Here is a 13,621-nt window from a genome sequence, read left to right as displayed (position 1 = left end):
ACAATCTGGAAGCCTCTCAGACTGTTTGCTGCCCGACGCTAGGCCTCAAGTCTTGGGTGAGCTTGGGTAAGAAGAAGAAGAAGAGGAAGAGTTTGGACTTGATATCCCGCTTTATCACTACCCGAAGGAGTCTCAAAGCGGCTAACATTCTCCTTTCCCTTCCTCCCCCACAACAAACACTCTGTGAGGTGAGTGGGGCTGAGAGACTTCAGAGAAGTGTGACTAGCCCAAGGTCACCCAGCAGCTGCATGTGGAGGAGCGGAGACGTGAACCCGGTTCACCAGATTACGAGTCTACCACTCTTAACCACTACACCACACTGGCTCTCAAAGAAAACTTGCCTCTCACACACTTTCATCAACTTGGTTAATGTTATGTGTGTATAAGTGGGTCTTGACAGAGAAAGGCAAGCTACCTTGGGCTCTGGAGTGGGGGAGGGAGAGAGGCAAAAGCTGGATGCTCTTTTTGCTTCCCCTCCTAAGTATTTGTCTTGGATCCCCCTGAAAGCACTGTCCCATCCAGGGACAGAAGGATCCTAAGAAGAGTTTGGTGGCAACCTACTTGAAAGCCTCTGGTACAACTAGTCTACCCAGACTGGCAGTCATGGAAGGAAGGGAAGTTCCATTACATTCAAAAAATAGGAACAGAATATAAAGAGGGATGTCACTGACAGGCAAGGCAAATTCACATTCTTTGAGGAATAACAGTAGTTGGAGTTTCCTCTTACTTGTTGCAGAAGTGGTGAGCACACTTAACCAGGATCTGCATGCAGTGCACCGCAATTATTCCAATCCCAAGCAAGCTGAGAGGACCCATCTAAACACAGCAAGAAAGAGAAGAGCATTAGGAGTACACTCTTGTGGCTGAAGAGAGAAGTGCAAGTTCTCATTTCAGTAAACGCAACCATAGCCACTCGTCAGAAAGAGAAGCTCACGCTCTCCAAGAGGTGGGACTTACCACCATTGGGTTAACAACGATAGAATACAGCATGTGCGTGTGTTCTTGTATCTTGTAATTCTTACAACAGGGATGGGAAAGTCATAGCCCAGGAGATGTTGCTACGACTACCATCAGCCTCAGCCACCATGGCCAATGGCCAGGTTGATGGCGTTGTAGTCCAACGCCATATGGAGGGCCTTTGGTTTCCCATTACTGGCTTACAACCACCTTGTGTGGCAACTTAACATTGCAGGTGGGAGGCTACCAGATCTGCCTTGCCTGGATGGATGTGAAATGCCTCCACTGTGGGAGACAGTCTGCCCCTGAAAAGCACAAGCGGGGAGAGTGTTTTTGTTCACTAGTCCTGCTTATGGGCTTCTCACAGGCAGCTGGTTGGTCAATGTGGGAAGAGGAGGCTGGATTAGTCTGATCTGGCAAGGCTCCTCTTCAATACTAGTTTGATGACCTAAGTCACATTTGAACTGGGGCTTCCTGATTGGCAACTTAGTCACTCAGCCACTATGTTGCACCAACTCTAATGGAGCATAGAGGTCTGTGTAAATGAGAGGAGCTCTGAAGATGGGCATCAAGTGGTCCAGTTACCACAGTAATCAAGAGAGGCACGGAAGTGGCCTGGCGTCTTGGCAAAGGCCAATATTATCCCCTCATTACGGCACTGCTAGGTTTCGCCTTTTGGGAAGACACACAGCCCAGCCTTCCACTTCCAGGAGGAAAGTCCATTTTCTGCCAGCGGTGCTGAAGAAGGACAGCCACCTCCCGCTCACTGCTTGCTAGGAAGGACCCTTTGTTAGAGGCTCTTCCTACACTTCACGGGCAAACCCAGAGCAACTAAACATCAGCAGCTCAGGAGGAGGAGGAGAAGGCCGCTTGATAGATCATGGGCTAAGGAGGAGGACTAGAACAAGGATAAGGAAGGGGAAAATGGAATCTCTTCTTAATGCGCAGGCTCCTTGCCTCACACTGTTGGGATGGAAGGTGCATGCGCCAAACGCAATCACAGAGGTGCTGGTGCTTCAAAATGGAGGCGTCCGAGGTTCTGCTGCCTCCCTGTTAAGTAGAGGGGGCACTAGTTGTTTGTGCATGCATATAACTATATCCTGAAGAAACTCTTTTCAGCCCTATTTCACTTTTTTCACCTGAAAAAGTTCCAGGCTCTCAGTTTCTTCTATTACTTCTCTGTTGGCTCCTTTTGGTTCTTGTTTTCTGCTCTGACCATTCCTCCTTGGAAACCTGACGTATGCAAAAGGCAGCTCACGATCCAGCCACGCTTAAGTGCCACCCACTCTCAGCCAATTTCACTGGGAGAGTTATGTACCTGCCCCGGCCCTTTCCACTCCCTTTTCCAAATTGCCTTGATTGCTAGTAAGCCCATGGGTAGAGTTTGTTCTTTTTAACTCAAGTTATTTACGGTATCAAGCACTTAGGATTTAAAAACAATAAATATTGCAGATTAACTTGTTTGTGGCTAAAATACTGCTAATACCTTGTGTGTAGCTAACATAAATTCTTTTGTATACAGTATCTCGTAACATGAAATTAGAACTATTTTGATGCAACATAGCTTAATTGCAGTTTTCATGATCTTGATTACGTGTCCCTGAAGAACCTTGTTGTGTCGGAAGAATCACAGAACTGCAGAGTTGGAAGGGACCCTGAGGGTCATCTAGCCCGACCCCTGGCAATGCAGGAATCTCAGCTAAAGCATCCATGAGAGATGGCCATCCAACCTCTGCTTAGAAACGTTCCAGGAAGGAGAGTCCACAACCTCTCATGGGAGTCTGTTCTACGGTCAAACAGCTCTCACTGCCAGATAGTTTCTCCTGATGTTTTGTCAGAATCTAATGTTTAGCTGGAATGCTTATGCCAACATTGTGTATCCTAGAAGAAAATTAGGGAGCATAATTTCCATACACTTGAGGAAATGTTTTTTAGGTTATGGCCTATATACATCTAACACCTAATCAATGTTACAAAACAGAGAGTTGCTCAGGCTGGGCTGCACTGCTGTTGCATAATGTACAAACAGGCACTTCCCTGCTGTTGCGGGGACTTACTAGTAGAACAGGAAGGAGAGATTCCCCAGTAATGTTTTTGGCTTAGATGTTTTGGATGGCTCCTTTGAAATTGCTAGAAATCAGCTCTGTGGCTGAAGGCTTCCATTTATTTAAAAAGGCAGGTAATTCTTTCTCTGTTCTGCTTGCAGCCTGAACTGAAGTAGGATGCTGGAGCTTGCTAAAAGCAGTCAAGGACTACATCCCATGCTACAACTCTAATTAATGAAGAAATTGCTCCCTCGGCTTCTTTCATTCTTTCCTTTGATTCTCCCTCCCACAGAGAGTGAATCAGTAACCAGATACAGGTACACAGAAAATGCATCAGAATCTCAATATACCTGGTCTGATACAGAAGCCCCCAGGAAGAAAGGAAGAAAAGAAAAAAAAGGAATGGCGAGAAGTCACTCACAGATTTCATTTCACCTTTGCTGTCTTGGTGATTCTCCAATGCCCACCAGAAAATGAACTTGCAGCTTACCAACTGCTAATGATTGGATTATTTTGTGACTGTGGTAGCCCAACTAAGATTAGAACCAAGAGTTCAGATCTTAGGGATGATGGGAGTTGTAGTCCAAAAATATATGGAACCCCACAGGTTCCCTCTCCTGTCCTAAGCCATCAGCACAAACGCCATTTGTCAAACAACGAAACCTGCAAGCTCATCTTGCCTTGTACAAAAGCTGGCTGAGAGTAACCACAGAATCTGAGCAACTGGAACAAATGCAAAAGTCTTACCACAATGCCAGCATTTTTGATGGCCAATGGGAGCCCCAGCAGGCCGGTACCAATGTTGCCTTTCAAAAGGTGTATTAAGGTTTGAAACCATCTGAGGAGAAAACAAATGGAGAGAAGGCCATCAATAACATTCAAGGGAGCATCCCTATTTCTCCCCAGTGGAGACAGTGAATTGTACGTAATCTGAGAAACTAATTTCAATTGTGGTTTAAACTCCATGCAAAATTTAAGATACAATTAAGGATTAGGATGCACTAATGGACAAGATGAAAAACTGTTTCTGTTATTAACTTATATTTGAACTTAGTTGTTTATTTCCACTCAGAAGATGCTCTAAGTGGTTAATAAAAATAAAAGGCAAACTAAAATCTTTTTTTAATTTTTTTACTTTTACTAACATATTTTATAAGCTTCATAGTAACAAAACAAAACTTCAAGCGCCATCATGATTAAGATAATGTGGACAAAATAAAAAAGGTAAAGAAATAGGAAAGGTGGGGATGGATTAAGTTCATTTGAAAGGAGGCAAAACAAATGCATCTTCACTAGACACAAGGTTTTGATGCATTAGACAAGCCCCTCTAGAGAGGCAGCTGCATAAACCACCAAGAGAACTGAATTTTGGGCATACAATCTTATTTCAGGTCTTACATTTAGAGCAGAATAATTCCCATTAGTCTTCTCTCACAAGGTAGAACAGAATATATGGGAGAAGACACTCTTTAAGGGTAACCCAGGCCCAAGCTTTAAGCAGTCAAACACATTTAGTGTAGTCTGGAAACAAATCAGTGGGAAGTGTAGCTCATGAGCAACTGGTCTCACATGCTTCTGGCAGACGGCAGCATTCTAGACCAGCTGAGATTTCTAGAGCACACAGAGCATGCTATCATGTCATATTCAGAACAATGGTCAGGTCTTTTGTCTACAGCAGGGATAGTCAGCATGGTGCCTTCCAGATGCTGTTGGACTACAACTTCTATCAGCTCCAGCCAGCATGGACAGTGTACATGCATTATGGATACTGTAGTCCAACATCACTTGTAGGCCACTATCTCTAGTCTGCAGGAAAGGTGAATCAACTGGTGAATTAACTGAAGCTGTAAAAACTAGCTCCAGGCTGCAGGTAGGATACAGCTCTGAAGCTTCCTCTAAATTCTTCAATGGATTAACCAGCTGCATCTGAAACTCCTTTTGTGTGGGAAAAGGGTGATAAGAACAAAGGGCAAAGAGCAAAATAACATACAATATAAATTAGAGATGTTTCAGTCATTTGAACGAAGAACTATGAAATCAAATAATTTTTGAGGCTGGGAAGCGTTGCAATTTCTCCTGGAAGCTAACACAAAATTATTGCATTTCCCTACAGCAAAGTCTTGGTTTGCTCCTGCACATAACTGTTACTGATCAGGGACATCAAGCCTGGGACTTCAAGGAACCCAATACATAAACAGAGAGCAAAGCAAAGTAGGGCTCATTATTTTAATTGGTTTCAGTACACCGAACGTGGGCAGAGGGCAGGTTTTCCAAGTTCAGAGTAGCCCAGAGGAAGCAATGTAGATGTGCAATGCATCTTGAAAAAAAGGTGTGCTTGCAAACCATGGAGTCCTGCGGAAATAAAGGGGCCAGAAAACTTATAGAGCCCTTGTCTTAAATAATCTGACACTCCACAATAATCTTGGTGGACTGGATTCATGCACCTGAGGGTCTAAGACAGGGATCCCCAAACTAAGGCCTGGGGGCCAGATACGGCCCAATCGCCTTCTGAATCTGGCCCATGGATGGTCCGGGAATCAGCATGTTTTTACATGAGTAGAATGTGTCCTTTTATTTAAAATGCATCTCTGGGTTATTTGTGGGGCACAGGAATTCGTTCATTTTTTCCCCCTCCAAAATATAGTCCAGCCCTCCACAAGGTCTGAGGGACAGTGGACCGGCCCCCTGCTGAAAAAGTTTGCTGACCCCTGGTCTAAGAAGTGCCCCAACTTACCCACAAGTGACATAACTGCTAGATGAAAGAAGAATTTGGGTTCAAGTCTGAATGTTCACTCCCAATAAACTTAGTGAACTTAGCCATGCATAAGTGGTGCATATGATTACTCTCTGAGGGTTTTTTTTTGTATTTACATCCTGGATAAAGCCTTACATGATGCAATGTCCACTAATTTTATCTCTGTGCAACAGCAAGCAAACAGATTCCGATGAAGAGCACAATCACTTACGTTGTTCCGTTTGCCTCTCCAAACCGCTGATAGGACGACGGGCTGGAAAAGTTGCTCAAGCCCTCGGGAGGGCTACTGTCCGGAGACGCTTCTGTGGAGCTGTAGTCATTGTAGTCTTCACTGCGCAACCGCCTGGTGGACATTGTGGCTGCGGGAGAAGAAGCATTAGAAACCACGGCCCCTGCCAGCTCAATGCTTCCTGCCGGGGCTGCATCCATCACATGAGGTTTCTCCGGATGGGACATTGCTGCAGCCCAAGTGCCCTGCTCTGATCCCGTGGAGCAGGTGCTGCCAGGGAGAGTTATTATATAGTGGCACACCCCCTGACCTACGCAGGAGGAGTTGCAACAGGAGCAACCTCAGAGGAAAACTCCAGATCAGAGGAGTGCTTTAGCACCAGCACTTAGCTATAATTATCACTGGAGTCAAAGAGTAACACTGTCAAAGTCCGGGACACCTACACTTTCCCCCTGAAGGCAAAACCGAGATCGCCACTCTTGATTTCTTCGGCCATCGCCACTACCTTGAACGTTTATCAGTATAGGCATCCAAATTTAGCTGCCGAATTTGTGTCGGTTCCCCAACCCCCGCAATCAGAATAAGAGGCACATTAGAAGTCAGCGCCTATTTCCTGAATCCTGCAATTTGCCCCAAGTGCAAAAACTTTAAAAGGGGGGGGGGGCTTTTTCTATCACCCAAGTTAAAGTGGTGGGCTTAGATTTCAGGAAAAAGAAAGTGTTCATGCAAAGAACTGAAAGTTTTGCTTCCTCTTCCATGCACACTGATGAACTTGGGAACAAAAGAGTTTGCCCCTACCTTTTTAAAACATTGCAGTGACTAACATCAGTTCACATTGCAGTGACTAACATCCCACATGTTTCTAGGTTAAGCAGGTAAATCCTGCAGTACTTTCACCTACAAAGACTGTGATCTATCTCAACCTCTGCCAAGGTGATGTCCTTCGGTTGTTTCAGACTACAACTCCCATCAGCCTCAGCCAGCATGGCCAATGGGAGCTGTTGTCCCTAAACAGAGGGGCTGATGGGAGCTGTAGTATGAGACACCTGGAAGGCACCAGATTGGCAAAGGTCAATTCAGCTATTCCAGTTCTTCCTAGACACCTCCCGTTGCCAAAATATACCTTTCCATTGGGAAATAAAATGCAATAAAACATAAACAGATGCTACTCAACCCCTTTCTTTTTCTCTTTTGGAAATGATAACTGATACTCAAGTCTGCAGAAGACTGGATGGAATGAAGCTGGCTGTGGAGATTGAGAACCTCTTTACTGGCTCCCCTCCCCCTCCAAGCTTTTATGGTTTTTGATTTCTAAGAAAACAGTTTTAGCAAGTCTGATGGTTCCTTGTGATTTTAGGAGCAACGAACTATAAATATGTTAGTAGGGCTGATGCATATAAGTGGCATGACTAATAAGGATTAACTTAGAGGGAGGCACACCCATTGAACCTTTGGGCCGTGTATTGCCTTGTCGCACAGGGTGGGGGAGCGAGACCAATTTGACACACACATGCCCTCATGCTGCCTTCCCAAAGGCAGCTAAGAAAGGTGCAGGGATTTGGGAAGGAGGTGCAGGGCTCTGGCAGGGTCCTAGACCCCTCCCACCTTCTTCCCAAAGAGAAAAGCGCTTACCAGGCTTCCGGAAGGAGGTGGGAGGACCCGAGGACCTTGTCAGAGCTCTCATGCCTCCTTCCCAAAGCCCAGCACCTAGCTTACCTGACTTTGGGAAGGAAGTATGAGGGCTGCCGGGGAGGGGCGTCAAATGTTGCCCAGGGCTGCCAAAAAAAAAAAAAGCCTAGAGAGACACATGTTGCACTGCCTTGCTTCAGACCTACTATTCCCAGTGCTTCAAACCACAGTTTAGAGGATCAAAAACGTATTTTGTGATTCTCTGTTCTCTCCTTCCAAAGACATAAATTCTCTCCTGTTATTCAGAGTTAGTAATAAACTACAGTTTGCCATTACAGCCAAATGATAGTTTGTACAACTAGAAAGAGAGGAAAGAATGAGAAAGTGAAATACTCATTCATGTACCAGCAAATCATGGTTTTGTGTTACATCTAACTGAGCCATTGTTTAAGAAGAATTTAAAGGATTTTTTTTTCTATTTTATATCCATGCAGTTCCATATATACATACTAACTGTGTGAACCAAATGAGTCATATATTTAATTAACAGCAGTTTCTGTAGGTTCACTTCCCTTAGGTTTTATAAGTTCTAATGCAACTTGAAATGTGCCAAGATTTTGGACGGCCAGATGCAAGTTTTTTGATATTTTTTGCTGCTGATCTTCTGGCAACTGCTTTTCACGGTCATACCTCGGGTTGCGCTCGCTGCGGGTTGCGCGTTTTCAGAATACAAATGCGCTGAACCCAGAAGTACCGGAATGGGTTACTTCCGGGTTTCGACGCTTGCGCATGTGTAGAAGCGCCGAATTGCATCACTTAATTCGTTCTGGAGGTCCGTTCTTAACCTGAACTGTTCTTAACCGGAAGCACAACTTTAGCTAATGGGGCCTCCTGCTGCCGCTGCGCCGCCAGAGCACGATTTCTGTTCTTAACCTGAAGCGTTATTTCTGGGTTAGTGGAGTCTGTAACCTGAAGCGTATGTAACCTGAAGTGTCTGTAACCCGAGGTACCACTGTATTCTGCTTTATATTAGCATGTTTCTTTCACTCTTCAGCATAGGGCTATCTTGCTGTAACACAGATGCAGTGCCCGTAGTAATTGTTTAATTTATTTATCTGGATTTCTATTCCAGTAACTCATATCTTCAACCTGCAATAGAAATGTACTACAGAACACACATCAGAAATATGCAAGCTATACAAATACATATTATAGAGATAAGTTTTCAGTTTCATTCACATATACACACTGTACACAGAAGGCAAGGGAAGTTTCAGTTTCATCACTGAATTATACCGAAAACAATGGTTGCGCTATTTTAGATGAATTTAATTTACATTCAGAATATCCCAATAACCTGCCATTGCCAAAAGATATTAAACATGGAGCAATCTCAGCCTTTTCACCAAAAATGGACCCTAAACTCTATCCTTTTTTGCAATTGTAGAAGGCTACAATTTCCAACCTTTATATAACAAAGCAAACCCTAGTTACGCAGAGCCTAACAACTTAAACTGCAAGCTGTTGTGCACAAAGAAAACTCTTGCACAAAGTAGTCCAGATACAGATAATTACACAGTGATAGCTGTGTACACCTTCCTCTAGATATATCATAGCTGAAGCAGAACATTCAGCAACTAGGTATTAGAGTCTGAGTACTGCAAGGCACAGATAAACGCTCTCTTATTCTCCTATCCACCCCTGGCATAATGCCATCCTATAATTAACCCATCAATAGGTAGTGGGGTTCTTCTCTTTTGAAAACTAGCCAGGAAAAAGTCTCCTCCCCACTGATGGCATGGATTAGATTAGAGACTATGAAGTAGCAGGCCAATTCCACTACAATCGGCAAGAACAGCTGGAGGAGGTGAGACCTGGAAAAGTACTGGAGGAAGGGTTACAACCTCAGATACAAGAAGAAAAAAATCACAGAACAGAGAGATCCTGAGAAGATATTGACATCATAACTGGTCATATACCTTAGTGAAAAATCAATAGTGACAACAGTACTGTAAAAAGAAAAAAAGTTTACATAGCTTTGTTGTCTCGTAGGTGACTGCCTCCTAAGTACTGCAAAACAGCTGCATTATTAGTCCCAGTGCTTTTTATCTAAAACAAATGTTTAAGGGTACTCTCATTTTCCCACTCATATTGAAATACTGCCCCACAATGAGGCCAAACTTAGATTCACAAAATGTTTAGGGGTGTGCGTCTCCCTGCATCCCCCCCCAGAAAATAAGCACTGATTGGACCATTTAGCTTAGCATAGAACTGAAAGCAGACATTTATTTCCCCCCGTCCTACCTGGATACCAACTGAAGCTGGGATCTTCCACCTACAAATGTTGGATCTGCCAGTGAGTTACGACCCCTGGACAATTCTTTGATAATGCTGTCACTCACAGGGGCCTTCACTGAAGTGAATGCAAAGATCTACTTGCCATGGAAAATCACAATCTTGTGAATTGCTCCGGATTCTGCACTGCTTCTAATCACGACTTGGACTCCACCACTTTTCTCTCCCTCCCCACCCAACCCCTGTCCTCATTTTAGTCCCCCCCCCATTGTGTTTACTTTGATATCACACTACAAATTGCTATGATCCATTGCAGAGATTTCTTTTTCCTTTCCTTCTTTTTCTTCATTGGTTGTATTGTTAAGGAAAAATCAAAACCAGTAATAGTAATAATACTTTGTAAGGAGTAAAGAAAAAGAAAAAGAAAGTCTTGGAGAAGAAATGCCCACAACATACTTACATGACCACCCTTGTGTACACACAGTGCTCAAGTAGCTCCTAGAAGACAGCAGTTCAATGACAGCCCCAGTCCCAGAGGCATGCTCCCTTCCTCGCATCCTCACCTAAATTTAATTAACCTTGCACAGTCTTTCTGCTGAGCACTGTATCCTAAGCACTTACTGCTGAGAGATATTGTCTATGAGATTTAGTTGGCACTTCAAATCCACCATATATTATCCGCCTGCTCCAACTTCTCTGCTCGGCTACATTTCTTCACAGCTTTCCCAATCTACACTGGCTCCTCAGCAAGAAAACCTTCTTTTAGCAGATAACTTCCACCTAACTTGCGTAACTACTGCAAAGTAACTGGATTCCAGTTCTGCTATGCAACTTCCTCCACTTAGACCCTCGCTTTCCCAAACAGAAATAACCTCAGTTTAGTACATGAAAATGACAGTCATTTGCTGTGGTTACTAATTTGGACGTTGCCGCATACAGCAGCGTCCAAGCGCATTAAACAAAAAATAATAAAATAAAATGACACCTACCCAATTCGCAAGTGCAACCTTCTCTCCACTGTTAAGCAGCTCTTGTTTCCCTCCTTCATGATTCCTGAACTGACACTCCAATGACTGCTACTCACCCACCCCAGCCCTGCAGGGCAAGCCAAACGTTATCCTTGGCAAAGAACAAAGTCACCCATGACAGCTGCATGCTTAACGTTAAAAACAACAACAACAAACAACAACAACAACATAATTCGTCCTCGCCAAGCATGCATCTCATGATCTAGCCTCTGACCTGCCCTTTTCTGAGGTACGTTGTCTCGTGACCCATTCCAGATCTGTACGTTATTCAAGATCTTCTTAACAATAAAAAAAAACAAAACCACGGCCAATCAATCCCTCCTACACTGATGCACAAGCACATATGCAGCTGCACCTGACAGGCTCCTGAGCCCACACCTCTGCGCTTGGGCTGCGCATCTATCCTTGGAGCCGAGTAACTACCGGTACACTTGCTGCCTGGGCACATCTACCGACTTAGCATCTCCCCGTCGTGCAGCAGTGATCGCGCGTGGCCCCCACTGGCAGGCTGCGTCCGCGCCCACTTAGGCTGGCACCCGCCCCAGCGCCCGTCCGTCCCCCGTCCCCCCCGTGCCAGCTTCCCCGCAAGCCTTGCAAACATCCCCGCTCTGGCCAAGCGCGACCGCTCCATCGCCCCCATCACTCACTCACCAGTGCCACCCCGGCAGGCAGGATCCTTGTTCCGCCTTTCCCCTTTCACCGCCTTTCCATCTTGGCCTCTTCCTGCGGCAGGTCATCTGATCGAACCGGCTTTGTAAGCTCACGTGGCTCATCCGCAGGCGCAGACGTCACACCGAACTCTTCCAGCCCAGGGTGGGGATTTCTCCGACGCTGCCGGTTCCCACTTCCGCCCGGACAAGGAGCGCTGCTGGGGGAAAGGCGCGTGCGCGGCGGCAAAGCCGGATCATCGCCTGGGTTGGACGGCGAGGCTGATGCCTGTTAGGCGCGCCCCCTGGAGGGCAGCGCCAGAAAGGAACTCTTCCAAGGTTAAAACAAAATTTAAAAAAAAAAAAAATTCCTTCCAGTAGCAAACTTAGTTGGTCTCTAAGGTGCTACTGGAAGGAATTTTTTATTTTATTTTGTTTTGACTATGGCAGACCAACACGGCTACCTACCTGTAACTGGAACTCTTCCAGGGTTGTTCAAACTTGGATTCCCACTCACCCCCCTCCCCGCCATTGTTGGACTACCACTCCCATCACCCCTGACCACTGGTTCCTGCTAGCTAGGGTTAATGGGAGCTGTAGTCCGACAACAGCAGGGGACTCCAAGCTGACCAGCCAGCCCCAGACTGGTCGTCGCCTTGGCCTTCTTCGTGCAGTTGGGACCACGAGGATTATCTAGCCCAACCCTCACGAAGTTAATCCTTTGCCCAATGTGGGGCTCGAACCCACGACCCCGAGATTAAGAATCTAATGCTCTACCAACTGAGCTATATTTCAAAGAGTTTTGCAAAAAAAAAAAAAAAAAAAACCGCTCCAGGCCTTTTAAAAGCACATTCTTTCCCTCAGAGATTTCTGGGTACTTATCAATTACCCCTTACAGAGTGACTTCTTGTTGTTATATATTTATTTACACCCTGCTTTTCCCCCCTGATGGGACTCAAGGTGGCTTGCAGATAAAAATAAGAACCACTAAAGATGATCATTAAAAACAATTGAATATGAATAAAAATGAAAACTTAGAATATATATATTCTATCAAAATTATATGTGCTTAAAATTATATGTGTGTGTAAACAGCAATCTTGACTCTCTCTCCCGACTGTTAAAGGGCTTCCACGACATAGGCAAGAAGCTGAAAATTGCAACTTGCTTTAATGACAAGAACAGAACCACACCGATTGCTCAAAGAAAGAAAGCCAAAGCTTAGGCTGGATGGAGGGCTGGGCTCTGGCCTTTTCCACGCAGTGCTCTCTTCTTACCTTATCTACAAGAACTGGGAGCAGTTTGCCTCAGGGCAGGCTTGCTCAGTGCTAGTCTTGTGCTAGGCTCTGCCTCATTCTATAGCTGACCACCACAACACATTGCACAATGCACATTGCTCCCATTCTACAGTGAGAGAGGGTCATGGGGCGTGGGAGCTTACCTGCGTTTTCTCCAGGACGCTTCTTGAGCTTCCCGATTGGGGCTACAGCACCAAACCAGACTGGTGAAGAGGCGCAGCTCAGTGGTAGAGGACTTGCTTTGCATGCAGAAGGTGCTGGGTGCAAGCTCCAGCTATTGGGGGAAAGGGGCTTCCGCCTGACACCTTGGAAAACCAGCTAGTGTTAGATGAGATGGGTGGGAGGATGTTTGGCTCTCCAGATCAACTCTCATAATTCCTGATCATTGGCTATGCAGGTTGGGACGGATGGAAGTTGGGAGTCACACATCTTGAGGGCTACAAGTTTCCCATCCCAGGTATAGACCAAGGGTCTAACTTGGTAGAAGGCAGCTCCCTGCATTCCACGGTCACAAAAAGCTGTTTTCCAGGGTAAGTTCCAAAATTCAGAATTGATGATTCCTCAGATGCCACCATCAAGCAGCATTCATCTCGAGGTCTGAGACTCAACTGAGCTTGTGTACGCATTGCATATTCCACTTATAATGGGATTTCTGTAGCGGTGCATTCACTGCTACATCAAAACAAGAATATTCTGTTTGAGGCCAAATGGACTACATAATCTGTGTAACTATCAGTC

The 13,621-nt window shown here is 45.2% G+C and overlaps 1 protein-coding gene across 2 annotated transcripts in view; it reads right to left on the bottom strand.

Annotated features, from left to right (window-relative positions):
* LOC117041472 (proton-coupled amino acid transporter 1-like) overlaps positions 1–11,768 on the bottom strand; it is a 35,778-nt gene extending 24,010 nt beyond the window's left edge. Inside the window, exons 1-4 of one of the 2 annotated variants that reach the window (XM_033140317.1) lie at positions 11,590–11,768; positions 5,969–6,116; positions 3,750–3,840; positions 728–816 (exon numbers count right to left, since the gene is read on the bottom strand). In XM_033140317.1, coding sequence (XP_032996208.1) covers positions 728–816; positions 3,750–3,840; positions 5,969–6,111 — 323 coding nt within the window. In that variant the 5' untranslated portion in view covers positions 6,112–6,116; positions 11,590–11,768. Of the gene's footprint in view, positions 1–727; positions 817–3,749; positions 3,841–5,968; positions 6,117–9,647; positions 9,737–11,589 lie in introns of those variants that run through there. The other variant, XM_033140318.1, reaches the window with a different exon arrangement.
* Positions 11,769–13,621: the final 1,853 nt, after the last annotated feature.

Source organism: Lacerta agilis, chromosome 2 (genome assembly GCF_009819535.1).
Source record: "Lacerta agilis isolate rLacAgi1 chromosome 2, rLacAgi1.pri, whole genome shotgun sequence".
NCBI lineage: Eukaryota > Metazoa > Chordata > Lepidosauria > Squamata > Lacertidae > Lacerta > Lacerta agilis.
Note: the sequence above shows the minus strand (reverse complement) of the source record. Positions and strands in the feature narration are given on the sequence as shown.